Source organism: Rhinopithecus roxellana, chromosome 1, assembly GCF_007565055.1.
Source record: "Rhinopithecus roxellana isolate Shanxi Qingling chromosome 1, ASM756505v1, whole genome shotgun sequence".
In the NCBI taxonomy this organism is placed as follows: Eukaryota; Metazoa; Chordata; class Mammalia; order Primates; family Cercopithecidae; genus Rhinopithecus; species Rhinopithecus roxellana.
Window position 1 is genome coordinate 201,870,098 of NC_044549.1, and position 26,343 is coordinate 201,896,440.

At 51.3% G+C, this 26,343-nt stretch overlaps 1 protein-coding gene across 1 annotated transcript; it reads left to right on the forward strand.

The window, feature by feature from the left end:
- The first annotated feature begins 20,163 nt into the window (after window positions 1–20,163).
- On the forward strand, window positions 20,164–22,292 carry CAMP (cathelicidin antimicrobial peptide). The gene is made up of 4 exons (XM_010374719.2): window positions 20,164–20,535; window positions 21,159–21,266; window positions 21,408–21,479; window positions 22,094–22,292. The coding sequence occupies exons 1-4, from the start codon at window positions 20,326–20,328 to the stop codon at window positions 22,223–22,225; spliced, it is 522 nt and encodes a 173-aa protein (XP_010373021.2). The 5' UTR covers window positions 20,164–20,325; the 3' UTR covers window positions 22,226–22,292.
- The last annotated feature ends 4,051 nt before the right edge of the window (window positions 22,293–26,343 follow it).

Here is a 26,343-nt window from a genome sequence, read left to right on the forward strand (position 1 = left end):
CCTGGCCAAGGCTTCCCGCATGGTATTGTTACCATGACAACCCCAGAAATTAGTGTTGGGGCTTTTACTTTGGTGACAGGATGGGTCCCAGAGGCCCTACACAATACTGTTGCTATGGGCAAGTCTGCTGGGAGATAACTCATTTCAAGGGGGCTGCCCTTGCCCATATAGGTGACCACCATGGCAGAGGCTCCTTGCCCAGTGGAGAGAGCCCCCTGCTCCACTGGCTGTAGGGACAGCAGGCATCTTCCACTCACAGCCAGGGTTTGACATTGATCTACACGACTGCCACTAGTCCCAGCTGTACCCACCCCAGCAGCCTCCATCACCCATCACACCTCCTGGGTATCCATCTCCCTCCAACCTGCAATCTCAGTTCCTGAGGGCTCTTCTCTTGTTCTCTTGGCTTATTCGTTCTATTTCAGGAAGGAAAGAAAACCCTAGGGAGGGAAGTTGTCGCTGGAGATAGGATCAGTGTTTCTCAACTGGTGGTAAGGGAGCAGGAAGGCGGCCTGCAAAATCTCCTGAATTGCTTTTTGGAAATAAGCAAAAGCCAGGTGTCACTTGGATCTGAGTTCAAGTTGGGATCCCTGAGAGGGGTGGGGCTGGGGAAATAGAGTCAGTGGAAATTGTATTCTGATGTCTCCTCCTTTCTTCCTCCCAGGGAGATAGTCTCTTCCATCTTCACCTCTCAAAAGGCATACAGGTGGGCAGGGACCTGGGGAGCCTCTGGATGGGGCAGTTTCCACCCTTCTAGGGCATCCATGAGCAGATGAACTGACCTCCACTGGAGACAAGCCAGGCTGTGGGAGGAATCACATGGTCCCCCCAGGAAAGGCGTGGGGATGTGTGGGGCCTAACATGGAGTGCCCTGCCTTACTCTCTCCTCTTGGAAGTTGCACTCTGGAGGGTCTCCTGCTTGAAGCACATGGTCTCCTGGAGGCTGACCATGAGATCCCGGGGGGTTGCAAGTCTTTGTCCTGGCAGAGGAATGGAGAGATGCTTCCCAAACCAGTCCCATGTCCAAGGGCAGGCCTTGCCCTCTCCATATTCATGTCCAGAGTGAAGGCCTACCCATAGGAACTGGCACCCAAACCCACCAGGCTGCCCCACAGCTGAGTTGGCCTGAGCCTGGTCCTCTTCTGGAAAGCTTGTGCATCCTCCACCTCAGCCTTGGCCTCCATCCGTGCCCAGCCCAACTTATTGCTCAACCCTAGACTCTGCTGAGAGAAGCTGGAAAAAGTTCTGTCACTGAAGTCAGGACATCTTGTTGCAGATCAGGCCTGGGCTGGGACAGGCTCCAAGGCTTCCAGCCCTAGCATTAGCAGCCCAGCTCATGTCGTCACCATGTCTCTGGTCCTGCACCCTGTGTGCTGCGTGCAATGGGGCCTTTAAGAGATCTTTTGGCATATATCAGGAGCCACCACAGTCCAAACCACAGGCTTGTTGTTTGACCAACAGGAACTGTTCATTGCCCTTTGGAGTGGAGCAAGCAGTGAGGGGTACGGCAAGAGGGGAGGGGGCAGCCTCTGGCCCCCAGAAGCAGAACAATTCCTCAGAACAACTGGTCAGAGATAAGTGAGAGTAGGCCGGGCGCGGTGGCTCACACTTGTAATTCCAGCACTTTGGGAGGTTGAAGTGGGCAGATCATGAGGTCGGGAGTTCGAGACCAGCCTGGCCAACATGGTAAAACTCTGTCTCTACTAAAAATACAAAAAATTAGCCGGCCATGGTGGCGTGTGCCTGTAGTCCCAGCTACTTGGGAGGCTGAGGCAGGAGAATCACTGGAACCCAGGAGGTGGAGGTTGCAGTGAGCCTAAATGGGTCACTTAGAAAATTGATGCTTGGGCCAAGTGTGGTGGTTCATACCTGTAATCCCAGCACTTTGGGAGGCCAAGGTTGGCAGATCATGAGGTCAGGAGATGAAGACCATTCTGGCTAACACAGTGAAACCCCGTCTCTACTAAAAACACAAAAAATTAACCAGGTGTGGTGGCGGGCCCCTATAGTCCCAGCTACTCAGGAGGCTGAGACAGGAGAATGGCGTGAACCCGGGAAGTGAAGCTTGCAGTGAGCCGAGATCACACCACTGCACTCCAGCCTGGGCGACAGAGCAAGACTCCGTCTCAAAAAAAAAAAAAAAGAAAGAAAGAAAAAAAGAGAAAATTAAATTGATGCTTGGCCATTGACTTGGGGGAATTTTTTGTCCAGTTATTTATTGTTTTTAAGTGTCCCTGGCATCCTTTGTGCTGGATGATGGCCTGGCTGGGCTTGCTTCTCTCTTACGCTCCTTCCGGAATTTAGGATTCCTGCCCTCTGCAACCTCCTCGCTTACCCACCTCCTGTGGTCTACTTAGACTCAGAACAAGCTCCAGTTTCTGGCTTGGGGCCCCCACTGAGTCTCTTGTGGACCACCGTCCCCTTTCCTCTGTCACTGTTTCCAACACTCTGCTCCCCTCCTGTCTCCTCATCCAGCCCCTGCTGGCCACAACGCCTTTGCTCAGGCTGTTCCCCTGGCTCTGACACTCTCCCTTCCATCTCAAGTCTGCCTTCTTCCCAGATTCCTCCCCTGACACTGTGGCCTCTGCCACTTCCCTTTATGCCTTCCCCTGCAGTAGGGGCAGCAGTAGTCTTGTCTGAACTAGATTGATGTTGCCACCAAAACTGCACCATGACCTCAGGGCTGCATATCTGCATGAGCAGTCCTGAGAGCTCCAATTCTGTTTTTTTTTTTTTGAGACGGAATTTTGCTCCTGTTGCCCAGGCTGGAGTGCAGTGGCACAATCTCGGCTTACTGCAACCTTTGCCTCCTGGGTTCAAGCGATTCTCCTGCCTCAGCCTCCTGAGTAGATGGGATTATAGGTGCCTGCCACAATGCCCAGCTAATTTTTTGTATTATTTTTAGTAGACAGGGTTTCATCATGTTGGCCAGGCTGGTCTCAAACTCCTGACCTCAGATGATTCACTCGCCTCGGCCTCTCAAAGTTCAGGGATTGCAGGCGTGAGCCACCGTGCCCAGCCAAGAGTGCCAATTCTAAGTCCACCCGTAACCTGAGTGATGTGACCTGGCAGTTGGTTGGCATCTTACCCTGGCAGTAACAAAAATGATGGCTGGAGAGTGGGGACCTGGGACATAAAGGGAGATGGGGAAGGCTTGTCTGGGGTACAGGCAAGGTTCCAGGAGAGGCAGCATACAGTTCTGGCCGTCTGCAGGGGTTCTGCCACCGGGGAGCACAAGGGAAAGAAGGAAACTGACCAGGTTCTGAGCTGGGATTTTTATCGGGCTGGGCAGAGATGTCCACAGTAGATAGTTTGGAAAAGGCCTGAGATGGGGGACTGCGGGAGAGGGGTGGTCAGGAGAGCTTGGAGTAGTTGGAGCCATCTTAGAAAGTCTTAGGCACAGGCTTTTGGTTTGACTGCTTTGGAAACAGCCATTTGAAATGCTTCTTGAAGATTTTTCTTTTTTTGTTTGTTTGTTTTTTTTTTTTGTTTTGGTTTTTTGAGATGGAGTTTCGCTCTTGTTGCCCAGGCTGAAGTGCAATGGCGTGATCTCGGCTCACTGCAACCTCCGCCTCCCGGGTTCAAGTGATTCTCCTGCCTCAGTCTCCCGAGTAGCTGGGATTACAGGCATGTGCCGCCATGCCCAGCTGATTTTGTATTTTTAGTGGAGATAGGATTTCTCCACGTTGGTCAGGCTGGTCTCGAACTCTCGACCTCAGGTGATCCGCCTGCCTCTGCCTCCCAAAGTGCTGGGATTACAAGTGTGAGCCACCATGCCTGGCCGCTTGGAGATTTTTCTCTCTTTTTTTTTTTTTCTGAGATGGAGTCTTGCTCTGTTGCCCAGGCTGGAGTGCAGTGGTGTGATCTCGGCTCACTGCAAGCTCCGCCTCCCGGGTTCCCACCATTCTCCTGCCTCAGCCTCCTGAGTAGCTGGGACTACAGGCGCCTGCCACCATGCCTAGCTACTTTTTTGTATTTTTAGTAGAGACTGAGTTTCACCATGTTAGCCAGGATGGTCTCGATCTCCTGACCTCATGATCCATCCACCTCGGCCTCCCAAAGTTCTTGGATTACAGGCATGAGCCACCGCGCCCGGCCAGGAGATTTTTCTTAAACCTCTGAGAGCTCGCGTGATCTGGGGCAGGAGGAGTCAGACATGGTTGGCATTAGCCAGGGCTGGGTCCTGGGGGCTGGGAGAGGTAGCATATTCCTGCCCAGGGTCAAGGCCTAGAGTTTCCTCTCCCTTCTCAGAGGAGGTACAAATGTGGAGGGTCCAGAGGAGACTAGCAACGAGGAGATGCCCCAGATTGGCCAGGAGGCCTGGGGGACTCTCCAGCCCTGTGCTTAGCTTGCTGTGTGATCCTGGGCATATCACTCAACCTCTCAGAGCCTTGGTTTCATCTCCAAGTTGGTCTTTCTTCCAGCTCAGATGCTGCTATTGTTCTAAGGCATTGGTTCTCAAACTTCACTGTGCATCAGAATCACCTGCAGGGCTCCTTGAAACACAGATTGCTGGGCCTTAACCCCAGAGTTTCTGACTCAATAGGTCTAGGGTGAGGTCTGAGAATTTCCATTTCTAACAAGATCTCTGATAATTTTTAGTAGAGATTTTAGTATTTTTAGTAGAGATGGCGTTTCACCATGTTGGCCAGGCTGGTCTCGAACTCCTGACCTTAGGCAATCCACCTGCCTCGGCCTCCCAAACTGCTGGGATTACAGGCATGAGCCACTGCGCCTGGCCTGGGTGTTAGTTTTTTTAGTTGTAAAAGTGGATGTGTACTCGTGTGTGAGTATATGTGTGAAATTTGCAATTGCAATTCTCCTTGCTGTTGGTATAATCACCTAGGCACTAAATTCACAGGAGGCCATCTGCAGCTTCTAGCCCGAGAGTTCTCAATCCTGACCTCATGCCATGCCAAATTGAACTGTGAGGTTGTGGCCTGGGCTTATACATTCTTCCTAAGTGATTCCAGTGGACCAACAAGGATGGGAACCCCCTTGCTCTGTGGAGATCAAGGCTCAGGGTGGTAAAGATGCTTGCAAAGGGCACTAAGTAGAGCAATGGCTCGACTCACAGCCATGTAGTCAGTCTCTCAGGAGACTCCTCAGGGCTGAGATGAGTATAGAGGTCCCCAAAAGGCTTGTCCAGCATGTGGCAGTCCAGCCCTGCAGCCCTTGCCCTTTGCTCTGAAGCCTCCCAGCCTGAAGTGCTAGCTTCTGGACCCACTCCTCTGCCCTCCACTCTTTCTCCAGGGATTTGCTCACCCCAGCAAAGTTTTGGGATTCACAGATGGGCAACTTCCTGGGGTCCTCAGCAGCACTGAAGTACCCTCAGCAGTTCTTCACTTGCTGTTGGGGAGAAGAACGAGTTCAGATCATGGCCATTTACTCAGGAGGCTCCAGTGTGGTGTAGAAGCAGTGAATACTGGGCTCCTGGTGCAGACACAGCCAAAAAACAGAGCCAGGCATCCACCCTACAACAGCCTTGAGATGAGCGTGGGGAGCTGGGGTCTAAGGATTTTACACCACTGTCCTTGAAGGGACACTGCTCAAGGGTGAAGTTCCCAACCTTGCACATTGTCCCTTTGATGTGGAACAGCAGTAACTGGTTCTGACACTGCTGGGTTCTGTCAAGCCAGGAGACAATAGGCATCTCCACAGTTAGCATTTGCTAGCATGTCTATTTGTGAGGGGAGCCCAGAGAGCACCCCTATCCCACAGCAGGTGGGGAATTTGGGGCCTGGAAAGACCCTTGCCATTATTCACCAGCTCCAAACTGAGGCCTTGAGAAGGGAAGCAAATTAGCTAAGGCCACATAGCTGAGTAATAGAGTAGGGACCTGGAGTCAGGTCCACATTATTCCAGCATCTGGCGCCATTTCTTTCCTTTTTTCTTTTTTTTAGACAGGGTTTTCCTCTGTGGTCCAGGCTAAAGTACATGGCTTGATCTTGGCTCACTGCAACCTCCACCTCCTGGGCTTAAACAATCCTTCCTCCTCAGCCTTCCGAGTAGCTGGGAACACAGGAGCACACCATGCCTGGGTAATTTATATATAAATTATATATCCTCAAAAAATATATATATTATACATAAATATATAATATACAAATATATACTGTACATAAATATGTAATATATAAATATATATTACATATATAAATATATTTATATCTATATCTATATCTGTATTTTTTTTTTGTAGAGATGGAGTTTTGCCATGTTGTCCAGGCTGGTCTTGAATTCCTGGGCTCAAGCAATCCACCTGTCTTGGCCTCCCAAAGTGCTGGGATTGCAGGCGTGAGCCACTGCACCTGGCGTCTGGTGCTACTCCTACTTGTCATATCACCTATTACAGCAGCTGGAAAAATCTTCAGAAAGTGCAGAGAACAGCCCTGGGAGATGGCTGATGTAACCTTGTGAGATGGGGAAACTGAGGCCCAAAGAGGTTAGGGGGGACCTTCCTAAAGCACCTCCAGCCCATGAGGGCAGCAGAGCCCTTAGCCCAGCACTCCCTCTAGGATGTCTGGCTGGAGTTGGCTGTATGTACCCTGGGCCCTGCTCCTTCTCACCCAGTTTGGCTGGGGCATACTCCTTGATTGCTTGCTAAAGTTGTTGACGGGGATATCCAGAGCCTTGGCGTGGCTCAGTCTGCTGCCATTGGTCCAGTTGGTAGATTCAGCCCAAGGCAGACCCAGAAGCAGCAGCAGCCTGGCCACTGTGATGCCTTCCATCTTGCCTGGCTGCAGTCTGCCATGTGCAGCCTTTGCTTGGTTTTATCCCTGCCTGTGGCGGGCTGTGGTGGGGGGTAGGGGGTGTGGTTTAAGGGTTGGGGATGTGGGGGGTGGGGGCACTGCCCTCCTGCCAGCTACCCTCCTTCGGCAAGGCCCGTGCCTAGAAAATCCCAGCCTGGCTGAAGGGGTTGCAATGATTACTTAACTTCTTGGCTTTCCTCCACGCAACTTGTGTCACATGAAGTAGTAAGTAGAAAAGAGGGAACTGAGCCTTAGCAGAGGGTCCTGACACTCACCCTGTCCCAAATTCTCACCCTCATGGCAGCCCACATCTGCCTTTCCAGATTGCCCCAGAGGGCAGGAGGCAGGGCTTGAATTCTTCCACTTGTCCCCACGAGAAGGACAGCAAAGTGGGTGGGTGGCGGGCATTGAGTCCAAGTCCTGGTTCTGCTGTTTTCTGGATAGGGTTCCTTGTTTGAGTGATTTATCTATGGGCCTCATTTTCCTCATCAACTGGCTCATCAGAGAGCTGAAGGTGCTCCCTGCAGTTGGGGGCACAGCAGGCTGGGCTCCAGGTCCTCTTCCCTAGGAGTCTAATGGGCAGGAGGGATGGCTGGGAGGAGCAAAGGAGAGGGGCGATGCAGGATCAGTCTGCATTCCCAGGGCTTGTTGGGGTGAAGGGTGCATGAGGGTTTCCCACAGACCAGATGGGGAGTACAGGGGGGAGTGCTGTGGTCTCTTTCCTGAGAAGACCCCCCGACACTGACAGGCAGTGAGGAGCAAACCTGGAAAACCCAATGCCGGCAGAGTGGGAGGCTGCCCCCATGCTGTGCCGTCAGAGGATCTGGTAGGGGATCCTCTGGGGGATCTCAGGAAACAGGAACAACCGCGTGGGGTTTGGAAGGATGGAGAAGGGTACTCCAGGCAGAAGGCTCAGTAAATGCAACAGCACAGAGGCAGGAGCACACAGGGAGGGTCTGAGGGTTACCAGCTACCCAGTGATCATGTGTATTGTTAATGTTTTTCAACTTTTAAAATTGTGATAAAATACAAATAAAATTTACCATCTTAGCCAATGTTAAGTGTACAGTTATTTTCTTTTTCTTCTTTTGAAACAGTGTTGCTCTGGCACCCAGGCTGGAGTGCAGTGGCATGATCTTGGCTTGCTGCAACCTCTGCCTCCTGGGTTCGAGTGATTCTCGTGCCTCAGCCTTCTGAGTAGCTGGGACTACAGGCGCTCACCACCACACCTGGCTGCTGATTTTTTTTTTTTTTCTTTTGAGACAGAGTTTCTCTCTTGTTGCCCAGGCTGGAGGGCAATGGTGTGATCTCGGCTCACTGCAACCTCTGCCTCCTGGGTCCCGGTTCAAGCAGTTCTCCTGCCTCAGCCTCCTGAGTAGCTGGGATTACAGGCATGCACCACCACACCCAGCTAATTTTTGTATTTTTAGTAGAGTCGGGGTTTCACCATGTTGGCCAGGCTGGTCTCAAACTCCTGACTTCCTGATCTGCCTGCGTCGGCCTCCCAAAGTGCTGGGATTATAGGCGTAAACCATCACGCCTGGCACCTGGCTGATTTTTTTTTTTGGTATTTTTAGTAGAGACAGGGTTTCACCATGTGGGCCAGGCTGGTCTCGAACTCCTGACCTCAAGTGATCCTCCCGCCTTGGCCTCCCAAAGTGCTGGGATTACAACTGTGAGCCTCCACGCCCAGCCACAATTAATTATTTTCTACTCCAATCATCTCCTTTTTCTCCCTTAGGGGAAAGGATGAAGCCTCAACAGTGAGGCTGACCGGGGCAGTATGTGTTCCTTGGGGCCCCAGTGAGGCAGGAGAATAAGAAAAATGAGGCAGAGAATAGCAAAGGGAATTAAAATTTGAATAAAGAGCAAAATAAGTAAAAGCAGAGGGCAAAAGCAAGGTGAAGGGGCGGGTGAGCAAGAAGCAAGATAAGAGGCAGAAGTTGAGCAGCCAGGCTGGGCGTGGTGGCTCAGCCTGTAATCCCAGCACTTTGGGAGGTGGAGGTGGGTGGATCACCTGAGGTCAGGAGTTCGAGATCAGCCTGACCAACATGGAGAAACCCTGACTCTATTAAAAATACGAAATTAGCTGGGCGTGGTTTTGCATGCCTGTAATCCCAGCTACTCGGGAGGCTGAGGCGGGAGAATCTCTTGAACCCAGGAGGCGGAGGTTGCAGCGACCCCAGATAGTGCCATTGCACTCCAACCTGGGCAACAAGAGTGAAACTCCGTCTCAAAAAAAAAAAAAAAAAAGGAGAAGTTGAGCAGCCAAAATAGAAGGAAAATAAAAAAGTGAGCAAGGACCCCATGGCCGGCAAGATCCGGACCAAACCAGTAAGAGGCAGCTCTTCAGGGATAGTCATGCACATTAAGGAGAAAAAAATACTCTTTTGTTTTGTTTTGAGATGGAGTTTTTGCTTCGTTGCCCAGGCTGGAGTGGAATGGCTCACTGCATCCTCCGCCTCCCGAGTTCAAGTGGTTCTCCTGCCTCAGCCTCCCAAGTAGCTGGGATTACAGACACCCGCCACTGCGCCTGGCTAATTTTTGTATTTGTATTTTTGGCCACGTTGGTCTCGAACTCCTGACCTCAGGTAATCCACCCACCTCAGCCTCCTAAAGTGCTGGGATTACAGGTGTGAGCCACAGCGCCCAGCCAGAAAAAGTATTCTTTTTTTTTTCTTTTTGAGACGGAGTCTCGCTGTGTCGCCCGGGCTGGAGTGCAGTGGCCGGATCTCAGCTCACTGCAAGCTCCGCCTCCCAGGTTCCCGCCATTCTCCTGCCTCAGCCTCCCGAGTAGCTGGGACTACAGGCGCCCGCCACCTCGCCTGGCTAGTTTTTTGTATTTTTTAGTAGAGACGGGGTTTCACCGTGTTAGCCAGGATGGTCTCGATCTTCTGACCTCGTGATCCGCCCGTCTCGGCCTCCCAAAGTGCTGGGATTACAGGCTTGAGCCACCGCGCCCGGCCCAGAAAAAGTATTCTTAACTTGACCCCATGTGATAATCAGCTCACTGAAGCTCATGCATATGGACATGCATTTCATGTATGTACTTAAAATTATGAGAGAGCGGTGGTGGGCAAGCGCACAGGGGCCAGAGTAACTAAGCAACACACCTACCGATCAAAAGGGCAGACACTAGCCAGAGATCAGGCAGCCTTGGGAAGAGAAGAAAAAACAAACACATTGGAAGACCCAAAGTTCACCAAACTAGTGCTGATCTCATCCCGCAGAGGTTGGTGTGCTCTCCCTCTCCAATAGCATAATACTGTGCTTAAAAAACTTTTGCTGCTTGCTTTGCTCTCTGTGTGTGTCTCGTTCAATTCTTTGTTCAGGACACCAAGGGCCTGGAACTGCAGGGCACCATCTGATAACACCAGGGAATGGCTGGAAAAGTCCCTTCTGGACTGAGGGCACCTAGAGAGGGCATCTTGAAGGAGGTGGGATTTGGTCTGTCCTTGAGAGACAGACTGGGTTCAGATAAGTGGTTGAAGGAGATCCAAGACACCAGGTAGGGGCAGAGGAGAAAGCCTTAACCAGACTTAGAAGCAGAAGTTGCTGTGGTATATTAGGAAGTTTAAGGCTTTCGTTTGTGGGTGGGAGGAACAGGAAGTGAGGAGGATGGGTGATCATAGACAACCTTGAATGCCTGGCTAGAGGGCTAAGCTTTGTTCCTGGGGTCCTGAGCCGAAGATGTGGCATGCACAGTTCCACTCTCCACACTGTGCATTGAGTTTATTAGAATTATTCATAACAATCAAAAAGTGGAAACAACTCAAATTAATGGATGAATGGATAAACAAAATGTGGTGTATCCATAAAATGGAATATTCTTCAGCTATAAAAAGAAAGTACTCAGCGCTTTGGGAGGCCAAGGCAGGCAGATCACGAGGTCAGGAGATGGAGACCATCCTGGCCAACATAGTGAAACCCCATCTCTACTAAAAATACAAAAATTAGCTGGGTGTGGTGGTGCAGGCCTGTAGTCCCAGCTATTTGGGAGGCTGAGGCAAGAGAATCGCTTGAACCCAGGAGGCGGAGGTTGCGGTGAGCCGAAATCGTGCCACTGCACTCCAGCCTGGCAACACAGCGAGACTCCGTCTCAAAAAAAAAAAAAAAAAAAGAAAGTATTCATACAAGCCACATCATGGATGAACCTTGAAAACGTTATGCAAAGTGGAAGAAGCCAGTCACAAAGGGACCAAATAGGGTATTCTCAGAATTTCCCAAGGGCTATCTCATGGAAAATAAATAAATAAATAAATAAACAAACAAACAAACAAAAGTTTCAAAAACCCAAAGGGATTAAATATTGGCCAGGCGAGGTGGCTCACACCTGTAATCCCAGCACTTTGGGAGGCCAAAGCAAGAGGACTGCTTGAGCCCAGGGATTTGAGACCAGCCTGAACAACATAGCGAGATCCTGTCTCTACAAAAGAAAATATATAAATTAGCCGGCTGTGGTGGTGGATGCCTGTAGTCCCAGCTACTCAGAGGCTGAGGCAGGAAGATCCCTTGAGCCCAGGAATTCAAGGCGGCAGTGAGCCGTAATTGGGCCACTGCAGTCCAGCCTAGGTGACAAATTGAGACTCTGTCTCTAAAAATTAAATAAAAATAATAAAATATTACAGACTGTGATAAAGGTTGCACAGCTCTGTGAATACGCTAAAAACCACTGAATCGTAAACTTTATTTGTATTTATTTATTTTAATAGTCAAGTGAAGCAGTGGGAGTGGCGAAGGAACAAAGAAATCTGTAACTGGTTGTGATCAATTAGTTGTAAACACCACTGCGCTTGGGCCAGCCTGAATTGTACACTTTATTTTATTTTATTTTTTTTTTGAGACGGAGTCTCGCTCTGTGCCCAGACTGGAGTCCAGTGGCCGGATCTCAGCTCACTGCAAGCTCCGCCTCCCGGGTTCACGCCATTCTCCCGCCTCAGCCTCCCGAGTAGCTGGGACTACAGGCGCCCGCCACCTCGCCCGGCTAGTTTTTTGTATTTTTTTAGTAGAGGCGGGGTTTCACCATGTTAGCCAGGATGGTCTCGATCTCCTGACCTCGTGATCCGCCCGTCTCGGCCTCCCAAAGTGCTGGGATTACAGGCTTGAGCCTCAACCTGGGAGCGGGCATCTGCTTTCCAATTCCTGCAGCCACTAAAATGGACAAGAGTTTATCCTGACTACGGTCACATCACCCTGGGGCACCCCTGGTGGGAGGGCTGGAGAGGAAGGCTAGGAGCTGGAGGATGTAGTCAGGGGGCTGTCTTCTCTCCTGCTGCTGCCCACCCAAGCCCTTCAACTGTCCTGGGCTGGTCCAGCTGCACCCACCTCCCACCCTGGCTGCCTCCTGTGGAGACGATCTTTCTTGGCCAGTTCTGCTCAGAGCTCAGTGCCAAGAGAAGGGGGCAGTGCCCATGGCACAGAAGTCTCCTCACCTCAATCCAGAAGCCAGTGTCAAAGTTCCTTGTACATATTTCTATGTTTCTTTGGAGCTGATCCTAATGTAGACATCAGACCTCTTTGCATCCCAGCCTTTCCTGGACAGACCTAATTCAGCCCCATTTGGCAAAGCCAAAGCCCTGCATTTAGGGGACATACTCCTCAACTGCCTTATCCGGGTTCTCCTGGGGGCTCTCACCCTCTCCCCGCACTCTGATGAAGCCAGCCTGCCTCTCCTGCAACCATTCTTCAGGGCAGGTAAACAAATGTTTTCATATTGGCACACAAAAGAGTACAGGCACCCAAAAGAGGCAGCAGCCTCTTGGGTGGTCACTTGTTCCTGTAGCTCTATGTTGGCCTAATCCTTGACTAACTCCCTAAGTCTTTTTCACATACACAGCTCCGGAGGCACTCAGATCCTGGAAAGGTCAACTGCTGAGGTTACACACTCTATGGACAGCATTAGAAATGGCTGGACACGTGCCCAGAACCCATTTGGAGACCTTGGCTCAGGTCTCTCCCCATTCAAGGCCTCAGAACCTGCATCCAGAAACAGAGAGGACTGGAGTATTCAGAAGGTGGCCCCTGAAACCCTTTGTGACCTCAGAATGGAGAGGAGGTAATTTGGGCTGCACTTCTCAGCTCAAAAATAGCACCTGGCATCTGGAACCTGGCCTCCATGGCTCTTAGCACCTCACCATCCTTGGCTATAGGCTCCTAACCCACCCACAAGGCAAGGGAAGGATCTGTTCCCGTCACCTTGGGGAACAGAGGTCCTACACTAGGAGATAGTGGAGGATGGATCCCCCAAGCCATGATTCTGGGGCTCCCAGAAACTGTACCCCTTTCTCAGTACAGCCTGAGTGATGCTCCTGTGATAAAACTGCCACCACGGAGGGCCTACTATGCACCCTTGCAGAGCTGCTTCCCTGCAGCCATGGCATCCAAGGCCTTCTCCAGTCAGCTCCCTGCTGGAGGATGGCCCACCTTTCACTCTTGTCTCCCACACAGCGAGCTTTTTCTTTGGAGGCATTGTCAAGCAGGTGCTTCTGAAACATTTGGAGAAAGATAGCATGTCACAGGGACAAAGCTGGCCCTTCCCACCCAGGGTTGTCACAGGATCTTCTCTCCTTCCAGTTCTCTCCCCACCTCCAGCCACACTTCTTTGTCTAACTCAGCATTGTCCAATAGAACTTTCTGTGATCAAGGAAATGTTCTGTATCTGAGACGTCCACATGTAACTGACTGTTGAGCCATTGAAATGGGGGTAGTGTGACAGAATAATTGTGGGTTTTTTTGTTATTTATTTACTTATTTTTTTTGAGACGGAGTCTTGCTCTGTCACCCAGGCTGAAGCGCAGTGGCGCGATCTCGGCTCACCTCAACCTCCCGGGTTCAAGAGATTCTCCTGCCTCAGCCTCCCGAGGAGCTGGAATTACAGGCATGCACCACCACGCCCAGCTAATTTTTGTATTTTTAGTAGAGATGGGATTTAGCCATGTTGGTCAGGCTGGTCTCGAACTGCTGAACTGACCTCAGGTGATCCACCTGCCTCTGCCTCCCAAAATGCTGGAATTGCAGACATGAGCCACTGCACCTGGCCAATTTTTAATTTTAATGAAGTTCAATTAATTTGAATTGAAATTGAATTGCCACTTGTGCTTATGGCTACCATATTGGCTAATACATTCAAGCAGAAGTGAGCAAAGTATGATGAACAGGGAGCAGTGAGAGGGAAGCTGGTCAGGGCTTAGGTCAGGGAGGAGCCAAAGAAGGAGGAGGCAAAGAGTCCAGTGGGGTGAATATGAGGGTCACTAAGCAGGGGCTGAGCAGCAGGAGGCCTGTCACACAGTCTCTGGTCGCTGGAGGCACAGGAGTACTGGAGTTGCACAGGGTTTGTGGATTGCTGACAAGGAGACAGGCTGGGAGTTGGGGAAGCACTCAGGACACAGTCACCTAGCAAGAAGCTCAAGGATGTGGGGTTGAGAAAACTGGATTGTACAACCCACCTGGCTCTGGGTGGGTATTCCTGGACAAGACAGCATGTAATTACCTACAGCTGCCTTGGCCTTTCCCAGGAGAAAACATGCTATGGTTTGACCATCACTCTTCCCTGCAAAGGACGACAGCGGGGTCCTCTGAGTGAGATATCCAATATTCAGGTCTTTTCCTTGTGGCTGGGCAGAGCCTCCCCTCCTGGACACCATGTCCCAGGCCCTTCTTGGTAATCAGTCTAGGAAACAAAGGCACATTTACTGGAAACTGCCTATCACTACCCCTTGCTGTATAGTGTTTCGTTTGACAAATGATTCCTGAACTTGGGTCTGGACCTGCTGGGAGCGGCCCTTACCCATCTGGGCCCTCTGAGGGCAGAACCCAATGCCAGTTCTGAGAGGGGCCCAATGAGGAAAGGAATCCTGTTCTTAGGGAGTCTGTGGGCTGTGCAGAGGCTTGCCCTTGGGAGTTCCTGTCTGAGGGACAGACAAGATTGTCATAGTTGGGAAGCCCTTGGCCTGGGAAGATGCAGCCCCATGATCAGGAGCCTGGACAGAGGGAGAACTTGGGGAGACCCTGTCTGAGGGGCAGCCCAGGGCTTCATGACTCTTGTCTGAGGACACCTGTGGTCTTAACCCTGGGACTAGCCTGACAGATAAACACAGCTTGAGATTAAAGGTGGGATTGGTGAGTTGTCTCCCAGCCTGGTGTTGGTGGGGGGCACATCACAGAGGATGTCAACTGGGGGCTGAAATCCAGGGGACAGCCTGGAGAGGCTGAGTCTGAGCTGAAATGTGACAGGGGTAGTAGGTTATGTTATTAGCAAGAAGGGGAGCACGGTTCCCCAACAAGATACATATGCACAGTTTTGTTTGTTTGTTTGTTTTTTGAGACGGAGTTTCACTCTTGTTTCCCAGGCTGGAGTGAATGGCACAATCTCGGCTCACCGCAACCTCTGCCTCCCAGGTTCAAGCAATTCTCCTGCCTCAGCCTTCCTAGTAGCTGGGATTATAGGCATGTGCCACCACGCCCAGCCAAATTTGTATTTTTAGTAAAAGCAGGGTTTCTCCATGTTGGTGAGGCTAGTCTTGAACTCCCAACCTCAAGTGATCCGCCCGCCTTGGCCTCCCAAAGTGCTGGAATTACAGGCATGAGCCACCTCGCCCGGCCATATGCACAGTTTCATGTGTGCATATGTATCTTGCTGGGGAACAGTTGGGCTAAGGCCATTGCCAAGTAAGGAGACCTGACCGTGACCTCACTTGCCAAAACACCCCAGGAGTGCAGGACTTGACAGTGGACATGCACTTTCTCACTCACTGTTGCATTTGAACAAACACTCCAGGGCATCTCATTCCCATCCTACAAATATGAGAACATTACCAGGAAAACATGGCAACTTGCTCAAAGTCACGCAGCTAGTAATCGACGGTGCTTGAGACCATCCACCCCAGGTCTCTTGGCAATACAATTCTGCAAGTGAAAGAAAGGCAGAAAGGGGAACTTGTCCTGAGTCTGGGCAGAACCTGTGATTGGCATTCCCTGTCCACCACAGGGTACAAGCATACCCTGCCCCATGCCCCAGGTTTAGGGAAGGAAACTTCTGTCTTTGAGTATATTATTCAATGCATTGCTCCAACGCATTGCTGTCCACAAGGTTGGGGCTACAGTCCAAATTTTTGCACAAGAAAGGTTCAGGGAGGGAGGCAATTTACCAGAAGTTAGCTCATGGCCTGAGTCACCCCAATTTTCTATTTTTGAGTCAGGGTCTCTCTCCGTTGCCCTGGCTGGATACAGTGGCATGATCACAGCTCATGGTAGCCTCTATCTTCTGGGCTCAAGCAATCCTCCCACCTCAGCCTCCCAAGTAGCTGGGACCACAGGTGCACACCACCATGCCCAGCTAATTTTAAAACATTTTTATAGAGGCAGGGCCTCGTTCTGTTGCCCAGGCTGGTCTCGAACTCCTGTCCTGAAGCAATCCTCCTACTTGTAATCCCAAAGCATTGGGATTACAGGTGTGAGCACCATGCTTTGCCAACCATGTTACTATCTCGGGAGCACCATGTTTACTTCTGAAGTATTAACCTAACAGGTCACATAAATAACAGCAAAAACAATTCCCATGTACTGGCCGCAGACCGTGTTGTATTTGACTCTTACAACAATTCTACAAAGTAGACACTGTGATGATCATCCCTGTTCTACAGACGAGGAGGTGGGTGCAGAGCAGACACATCGGTATGCAGATACACAGCTGGTCATGGCAGGGCTGAGCCAGGAACCCAGTCAGCCTGATGAGGGAACCCAGGTTGTTTGCCTGCGAAGCCCTGGGCTTTCTGTGCTGACTATAGATTATGGGCACAGGGAGGGACAGGGACAGTGGCTTGCCCACAGAGACAGAGGCTGGGGACGGCTATGGCTCCTGGGATTCCCATCCCAGGACTTCCTCCCCAGTGCTCCCCAAGGAGATGAACAAACTGCCTGCATGGTTCTCTACTTTTCAGACAAGTTGGCCATTCTGACGAAAGTTGTCTCAGGGGCAAGCAGGCCTGAGGGGTAGACGCTTCCACCAGGACAACCAGGGCTGCAGACACGGAGCCAGAGAGGGAACGCAGAGTGGGGGCTAAGCAGGGTCTTGTTCGCCAATGGGGGAGGGATTGTGGAGTGGGAGAGGGTAGCTCCAGCATCTGCTCATCTGTGGAAGGTCTCCCAGAGCCTTTAGCAGCCTCAGTGCACCAGGTTCCCTGATCACATTGTGCAGGAGTTGGAGCCTCCTGGGTCTGCAGGAGAGGTAGGGGCCACTTAGAGAAGTGGGGGTGGGAGATTCAAAGAGAGAGAGGAGAAAGAGAGACAGAGAGAGAGAGAGACCGAGACAGAGAGACAGAGAGACAGAGGGACAGGGGCTGCCCAGGCCTTTGTGAAGGGACATTTATCTAGCTCTCAAGTCTTGATGTGGAAAAGCCTCACTTTTTACTTTTTTTTTTTTGAAACAGAGTCTCACTTTGTCACACAGGCTGGAGTGCAGTGGTGCAATCCTGGCTCACTGCAACCTCCGCTTCCCAAGTTCAAGTGATTCTCCTGCCTCAGCCTCCCGATGAGCTGGGACTATAGGCACGTGCTCCTCCGCCTGGCTAGAGACAGGGTTTCACCGTGTTAGCCAACATGGTCTTGATCTCCTGACCTCGTGATCCACCCACTTCGGGCTTCCAAAGTGCTAGGATTACGGGCGTGAGCCACCGCGCCCGGCCAAGCCTCACTTTTTCTTTCTCATTCCACCTTGCCTACAATCTTCTGATCACTGTATTAATGGGGTGAGCCATTATGAAAAAGGCGAGCTGGTGAGAGCCTCCTTTCTCCCTCCCTAGGAGGAAGGGGCAGCAGCCATGGGTTCTAAAGGTCTAAAGTCAGTCTCCCTACCTCAGGAAGTAGACACCAACCTGCATGTGCCAAGGGCAGGACTCACTCCTGGAACCTTGTGCGATGGCCCCGAGAGGGAAAGCAGGTGCCCCTGAGTCCAGACTTCTGCAGTTGTATCAAAGGGCCTATGCAAGCTGCTTGGGCTCTGGCTGATTTCATGTGAGGGCGTGTCCAGCACTGGCCGAGGTGGAATGTCCTCTTGAGGCAGTTGGAAAGGGGCTCTGAATATGCCAGATCTGACCTAGAGGAACACAGGAGCATGCAGGTCTCATGCCCTAACCTAAGAACTAACATTGTCATCTGCTTCTCCCCCGGTTTGGCTTCTTGGGGATCCTAAAGCCAGTCAGAAGCAGGGAGGAAGCAGGAGAGTCCTGAGAGGACTGATATCCCTGGATGGCCCTTTTCCCAACAGCCATAAATGGCCTGATGTGCAAGCTCTGCTTGACCAAGAGGCCACTGGGGCAACACTTGAGCTGCGAAACCAGGTTGCACAGAAGTCCGCTTCTTCCTTCTCTCAAGGCCAGGTGTGCAACCAGTGGCCTTCATCCAGGCTTCCACCTTCTAGGAGCCCTGCTGTCCAAGCCCCCAAGTGTCCCACAGGCCAACTGAGGTCAAGAGGTACCCCAGGCCTCAGGGCCACATGGCCAGTCCACAGAGGAGCTGGGACTGGAATTTGCCTCATGGATGCTGGACCCCTCTATCACTTTGGCCCTTTATCTCTCCCGGCTGTGCTCTCTCCCTCTCCCAACACCAGCCAGGCATCCCAGCTTGGTGTCTCAGTCAGAGCACCAATCAGGGAGTAATTTGAGGTCGCATCAGGAGAGACTTCCTGGAAGCTGTAGGGGCAAAGAGGAGATTGCTGTGCCTGGTTGGAGGTCAGGGAAAGCTTCATGAGGTGAAAGGGCAGGCCCAACAGAAGGATCGGGGCAGAGCTGGGAGAAAGAGTAGGAGGCTCAGATGAGCCTATGTGATGGAGGCCTACGTGACAGTCTGACACTTGGGGTGTGCAGGGATGGGGTGAGGGCAGTGGGAACAAAAAGGCCACAGGTCCTGATGCCAGCCTAGGGGGGTGTGTGGGCTCCTGAAGGTAGAGGGTTGAAATGACCAAATCAGTGGTTTAAAGGAACCCCTGGACAATGGTGTGGAGGGTGGACTATGGTCTGAGGAGAGCCTGACACCTAGAGAAGGTGGAGTCTGGAGGCTGAGGCAGCACTGCATGGGAGAGATGGTGGCAGGAGCCAGGCAGGGGTGGAGGGGGAGGCCAGAGGGGAGTGCTTTCAGAAGGAAGGAGCCGAGTTGCTTCAGGGCTCATGCAGCGGACACTCAGCAGAAGAGCAGTCAAGGGGGCCCAGTGAGGACAACTAGGATGTTCATGGGAGTCTTGAACTCAGAGATACAGACCGGGTGGTGTCTGCCTATCATAACTGGTGTTCTGGGAGAGGGTGTCCCCAGGGAAACCCAAGGCCAGGGAAGAGAAGCAGCCCAGGAGGTGACCCCACACGCTCTCAATATTAAGAAGACAGTCCTTGGGGGAGACCAAGAAGGAGCCACTAGGGAGGCAGGAGGGACAGCAGGAGAGTGGCATCAGGGGAGACTGGGGCAGCAGGAAGGAAGGCTCACCACTGTCTGTGCAGACAAACACCAGGCCTGAGGGTGGCCAGCGGACCCGGGGCGGGTTGGCCATTCTGCAGTGGCCTCCAGTATGAAGAAGAGTGAAAAGATGGGGTCAACAAGTGTAGACAACCTTCCTAAGACTTGGCTTGAGAGAAGCCAGGGTGAAAGGCCATGTCTGGAGGGGCTTGGGAACATTTTGAGACTGAGAAAAATAGTGAAGAAGGATGCAGAAGGGGATAGATGGAGCAGAGCCTCTGTCTGGCTGACAGCTGGGTCCAGAGAGCAAGCGGTATGGCCTTGAATAGAAAGGGCAACTTGTCCCTTGCAAGGGTGAGTCTCTAGGTTGGGGGTGGCTACTGTCTTCATTCACCAGTTCTTTTTTTTTGTTTTTTTCATACTGAATCTCACTCTGTTACCCAGGCTGGAATGCAGTGGCATGATCTTAGCTAAGTGCAACTTCTGCTTCCCGGGTTCAATGGGTTCAAGCGATTCTCATGCTTCAGCCTGTAGCTGGGACTACAGATGTGAGCCACAATGTGTGGCTAATTTTTGTATTTTTAGTAGAGGTGCGGTTTCACCATGTAGGCGAGGCTTGTCTCGAACTCCTTATCTCAGGTGATCTGCCCACCTCGGCCTCCCAAAGTGCTTGGATTATTGGTGTGAGCCACCATGCCCTGCCTCATTAATCAATTCTTAATCGATGCCTACTGGATGCCAGGCAATGCCTAGAGCTGGAGATTTAGCAGTAAACAACTAAATCCATCACCCTGACTCCTGAAGAGTAGAAGGATGTAGAATAGGCACCTGGCTCTCTTCCTCTCTTGAGGGACTTAATGCTCTTGAGCAACCCTGGCTATGACAATCTCCTGTCAGGTCTGGGAGGTTGTCAGAGAGAAGGAGAAACCACTTCCTTGTCTTGCACACGAAGCAGACCTCACTCACTGCCCAGCAAGTCCTGTGAAGCAATAGCCAGGGGCTGAAGCAAACCCCAGCCCACACCCTGGCAGGCAGCCAGGGATGGGTGGGTCAGGAAGGTTCCTGGTTGGGCCTTTGCATCAGGCTCAGGTTGGGCATAAAGGAGGCTCCTGTGGGCTAGAGGGAGGCAGACATGGGGACCATGAAGACCCAAAGGCATGGCCCCTCCCTGGGGCGGTGGTCACTAGTGCTGCTGCTGTTGGGCCTGGTGATGCCTCTGGCCACCATTGCCCAGGTCCTCAGCTACCAGGAAGCTGTGCTTCGTGCTATAGATGGCATCAACCAGCGGTCCTCGGATGCCAACCTCTACCGCCTCCTGGACCTGGACCCGAGGCCCACGATGGTGAGCTTCTGGCGAGGTTCTGCTCTGCTCTGGCTAGGCTTGGCCACCTGTTGTTCCTTCTGCTCCTGCCGCACTGCCTGCCAGGAGGGCATCTCCCCCTTTAAGTGTGGTCCCGTCTTTTCCAGGGAACCTTCTAGAGCTCGTATCTCCTCCCAGCATGAGAGCTTCCTGTCTTAGAATTCCTGCGGTGGCAGAGATACCCTCACCCCAACCCCATGCAGGTGTAGAGCTCCAGGCACTAGAGTGGAGTCACTGGCTCTGGGCAGTGACCTCCTCTGCTTTAAGTCTCTGCTGTACCACCTTACCCCACACAGGGAAGAACTCTGTCCAGACTTTAGGTTCCAGTGGGTATGTCTTGTCCCCCAGGAAGCTCCCCGACTTCCCTTGCCCAGAGTGGGAGGGGCTTCTTGTTAGAGCTCATCTGAGGTCTGCTTCTATTCACTGTTCACCTAGGAGGGTAGGTATGGCTCAGTCCTGCTCCCCTCAGTACCCCAGTGCCGAGCCCAGTGCCCAGTGCCCATCGCACATCAGGTACTGTTGAAAGCCTGTCCTCTTGGTGGGAAGGTCATGGACACAAATCAGAAAATACAAGAATGGGCCTCCCCATTTCCTCCTCTGACTAGGATGGGGACCCAGACACCCCAAAGCCTGTGAGCTTCACAGTGAAGGAGACAGTGTGCCCCAGGACAACACAGAAGTCACCGCAGGATTGTGACTTCAAGGAGGACGGGGTGAGGCTTGGGGCTGGGGGTGTTGGTGGGTGCCTCCCAAGAAGCTGAACAAGGGGCACCTGGGGAATATTTCCCACTGGGATGGGGCTGGGAGGTTGTGGCAAATGGTTTCAAGTTTGACCTTGAGCTTCTCCTTTCCAGCTGGTGAAGCGGTGTGTGGGGACAGTGACCCTAAACCAGGCCAGGGACTCCTTTGACATCAGTTGTGATAAGGTGAGTGGGCTGTTCTGGGATGCAGGGGCTGATGGGAGCATAGAGTGTGGACCATCCTATGGGTCAACTAGCTACCCCCCAACCCAGGGCAGAGAAAGCCCCTCCTACCCAGGGCTCTTCCCCCAACCTGAGCTCCATTTCTGGGGCCAGCTCTGGAATCCTAAGGCGTAGCTCTGCAAGTGTAGCCCTTCCTGGGGACTCGTTAGACATGCAGATTCTCAGGCCCCACTCAGATCTACTCAGACAGACGCTGGGTAGGGCCCAGAAATTCGTATTTTGATAAGCTTTCCAGGAGATTCCGGCTCCTGTAAAGTTTGAGAGCCACTGTCTTAGAGTACTCAGCTCTCAGCCCTGTGTTCCCATCTCAGTGTTTCTGGGCTGAGCTGTGTGACCCTGCAGAGCCCCTCACCATCTCTGGGACTCAGGTTTCTCATCTTTTTACTTGGTGTAGGGATTCAATCACAAGCTTCAAAGGTCATAGTCAGAGGTTGAACTGGGGCCCCAAAGTTCCTGCGGGGGCCCACGAAGAGGGGCATCTAGGTGGGGAGGTGTCTTGGATTGACCCTGGGTACACCCCTGACAAGGAACCTGTTTCTTCCTGTATACAACCCCAGGATAATAGGAGATTTGCCCGGCTGGGCAATTTCTTCCGGAAAGCTAAAGAGAAGATTGGCGGAGGGCTTAAAAAAATTGGCCAGAAAATCAAGGATTTTTTGGGGAATCTTGTACCCAGGACAGAGTCCTAGTGTGTGCCCTACTCTGGCTCAGGCTTCTGGGCTCTGAGAAATAAACTATGAGAGCAATTTCCTCAGGCTGCAGTCTCACTTGTCCTGCCTCCTCTCTCTCACCACTACCGAGCCCTTAACTCAGGGAGGCCGCGTGTGAGTGTGGTGAGTGTGTGCGAATGTGACACAGAGGTGGCGAGGGCAGTGTTCCATCCAGGAGGATACAGGGTAAGGCAGCAGGGCCAAGAGGTCCAAGACAGCATCCCCATCCTCAGTGGAACCCCCAGCGGGGAATTAAGGAGCTCTACTCTGTGTGTGGTGGTGGGGGAATGCTGTGGAGCTGTTCCTGCTCATGGGGAGGTGACATTCGAGAGAGGGGCCAAGCGTGTTGTTAACACACAGAGAAGCTTGGTCCAGTCCCATGGGTGGCTGGCCAACTGGGTGCGGTCTGCCTGCAGGTACAATTCCCATAAAATTCCACTGCTTCCTAAAAGACTTAACTCAGAAAAGCCCATAACTCCGGGCATTTCCTCTGGCATTGGGACACATCACAGTTTCGTAAGGTAGGTAGCAGATTTAACTTGTGGGCTTGTGTTTAGGGATTGTTGGAAACAAGAATATGGTCGGGTGTGATGTCTCATACCTGTAATCCCAGGACTTTGGGAAGCCAGGCGGGTGAATTACTTGAGCTCAAGAGTTTGAGACCAGCCTGGGCAACATGGCAAACCCTGTCTCTACTAAAAATACAAAAATTAGCTGGGCGTGGTGGTGCATGCCTGTAGTCCCAGCTACTCGGGAGGTTGAGGTGGGAGGATTTCTTGAGCCTGGAAGGCAGAGGTTGCAGTGAGCTGAGATTGCGCCACTGCACTCCAGCCTGGGTTACAGGGTGAAACCCTATCTAAACAAACAAAGGTGAGTGGGCTCATAAAAACCAAAGACCAGCCAGGGGCAGTGGCTCACGCCTGTAATCCCAGCACTTTGGGAAGCCAAGGCGGGTGGATCACCTGAGGTCGAAAGTTCAAGACCAGCCTGACCAACATGGAGAAACCCCATCTCTACTGAAAACACAAAATTAGCTGGGCGTGGTGGTGCATGCCTGTAATTCCAGCTACTCTGAAGGCTAAGGCAGGAGAATCACTTGAACCCAGGAGGCAGAGGTTGTGGTGAGCTGAGATCATGCCATTGCACTCTAGCCTGGGCAACAAGGGCAAAACTCCATCTCAAAAAACAAAACAAAACAAAACAAAACAAAACAAACAAACAAACAAAAAACCCACCTAAAGCAAATACCCACATGCACACCCTAGCTCTCTGACCTTGGGAACATCATCTAACCTTTCAGTCTCAATATTTTCACCTGTAAAATGGAAAACATAACAGTTCATTCCTCCAGGATGACTGTGGGGATAGATGATAGATGGTACGTGTGAAGTGCTGGGCACATAATAGAAATCTAGAGATTCTTTGTCCTTTTGCACCATCTCAACGCAAGGATGGATTCTTTGTTGTGCCAAAGAGCTAGTCTTCTCCCTCTCTGCTGAAACACCCCCAGTGGCAGGAAACTCACTGCCTGCTGTTGTGAGTCAGTGCATTCCATGGCTGGGTAGTTTCTTGTCTTAGAAACTGATGCAGTGAAATTCAGTTTTCCATGCCTTTACCTAGCACAGTGTTTGGCATATTATTGGCACTCAGATGTTTTAATGAATGAACAGAAAAAAGCTGTTAATCATTCCTTTATCATCTTTAAGAAAAATAAGATTAAAAGGCCAGGCGCAATGGCTCACACCTGTAATCCCAGCACTTTGGGAGGCCAAGGCGCGCGGATCATCTGAGGTCAGGAGCTCAAGGCCAACTTGACCAACATGGTGAAACCCCGTCTCTACTAAAATACAAAAATTAGTCAGGCGTGGTGGCAGATGCCTGTAATCTCAGCTACTCAGGAGGCTGAGGCAGGAGAATCGCTTGAATCCAGGAGGCGAAGGTTGCAGTGAGACGAGATGGCACCACTGCACTCCAGGCTGAGTAGCAGAGCGAGACTCCATCTCAAAAAAAAAAAAAAAAAAGGAAAGAAATATAACATTAATTTACTAGGCTACAGGCTTTGTGCAGCTAGCTTTTTTGGCACCATGCTTTTCTCAGTAATTATTTATCAGATATAGATCTAGTTAGTAAAATATAGTCTGTCCATAAGAATACTTCAAAACACACACACATATTTCTTTTCCTCTCTATGTATGAGATTATAGCTTTATTTTTTGAGTATATATGATGCTTTAACATAAAACAACACATTTGATTTTTTGAGGGGGCTTATAATTTTCTACCTTCCCACCCCCTTTTGTATAGTATAACATTCAAATGGAAAAAGCGCACGTCTCATAAAGGTACAGATGGATGCATTTTCACAAACTGAACACCCCTGTGTGGAATCAGCACTGGGATCAAAAAATATAAATTACAAGTACCCCAGAGGTCCAACTCACGCCACTCACAATTATTACCCATTCTGTCCTCCCAGAAATTACCAATATCCTGATTTTTTTTTTTTTTTTTTTTTTTTTTTTTTTTTTTTTGAGACGGAGTCTGGGTCTGTCGCCCAGGCTGGAGTGCAGTGCTGCGATCTCGGCTCACTGCAAGCTCCGCCTCCCGGGTTCACGCCATTCTCCTGCCTCAGCCTCCCGAGTAGCTGGGGCTACAGGCGCCCACTGCCACGCCTGGCTAACGTTTTTGTATTTTTAGTAGAGACGGGGTTTCACTGTGTTAGCCAGTATGGTCTTGATCTCCTGACCTCATCATCTGCCCGCCTCAGCCTCCCAAAGTGCTGGGATTACAGGCGTGAACCACCGCGCTCGGCCCCTTTTTTTTTTTTTTTTTTTTTTTTTAGGGAGATTCTCACGCTGTCACCTAGGCTGGAGTGCAGTGGCGCAATCTCAGCTCACTGCAACCTCCGCCTCCCGGGTTCAAGCAATTCTCCTGCCTCAGCCTCCCGAGTAGCTGGGATTACAGGAGCGCACCACCGTGCCTAACTGTTTTTTGTATTTTTAGTAGAGACAGGGTTTTTTTTTTTTTTTTTTTTTTTTTTTTTTTTTTGTGAGACGGAGTCTGGCTCTGTCGCCCAGGCTGGAGTGCGGTGGCCGGATCTCAGCTCACTGCAAGCTCCGCCTCCCAGGTTCAGGCCATTCTCCTGCCTCCGCCTCCCAAGTAGCTGGGACTACAGGCGCCCGCCTCGTCGCCCGGCTAGTTTTTTGTATTCTTTAGTAGAAACGGGGTTTCACCGTATTAGCCAGGATGGTCTCGATCTCCTGACCTTGTGATCCGCCCGTCTCGGCCTCCCAAAGTGCTGGGATTACAGGCTTGAGCCACCGCGCCCGGCCGAGACAGGGTTTTGCCATGTTGGCCGGGCTCATCTCAAATTCCTGACCTCAAGTGATCCTCCCGCCTCCACCTCCCAAAGTACTGGGATTACAGGCATGAGCCACTCCACCCGGCCCAATATCCTGATTTTTTTTTTTTTTTTTCTTTTGAGACAGAGTCTTTGCTCTGTCACCCAGGCTGGAGTGCAGTGGAATGATCTCTGCTCACTGCAACCTCTGCCTCTCAGGTTCAAACGATTCTTCTGCCTCAGCCTCCTGAGTAGCTGGGACTACAGGCGCCTGCCACCACGCCCAGCTAATTTTTGTATTTTTAGTAGAGACCAAGTTTCACCATATTGGCCAGGCTGGTCTTGAACTCCTGACCTCATGATCTGCCTACCTTGGCCTTCTGAAGTGCTGGGATTACAGACGTGAGCTACCATGCTTGGCCCAGTATCTTGATTTTTAGCATGCAGACATTTTGCCTGATTTTGAACTTTATTTATTTTATTTTTTATTTTTATTTATTTTTTTTTTGAGGTGGAGTTTCACTCTTGTTGCCCATGCTGGAGTGCACTGGCACGATCTTGGCCCACCACAACCTCCGCCTCCTGGGTTCAAGTGATTCTCCTGCCTCAGCCTCCTGAGTAGCTAGGATTACAGGCATGTGCCACTACACTGGCTAATTTTTTTTTTTTTTTTTTTTTTTTTTGAGACAAAGTCTCAGTCTGTTGCCCAGGCTGGAGTACAGTGGTACGGTCTGGGCTTACTGCAACCTCAGCCTCC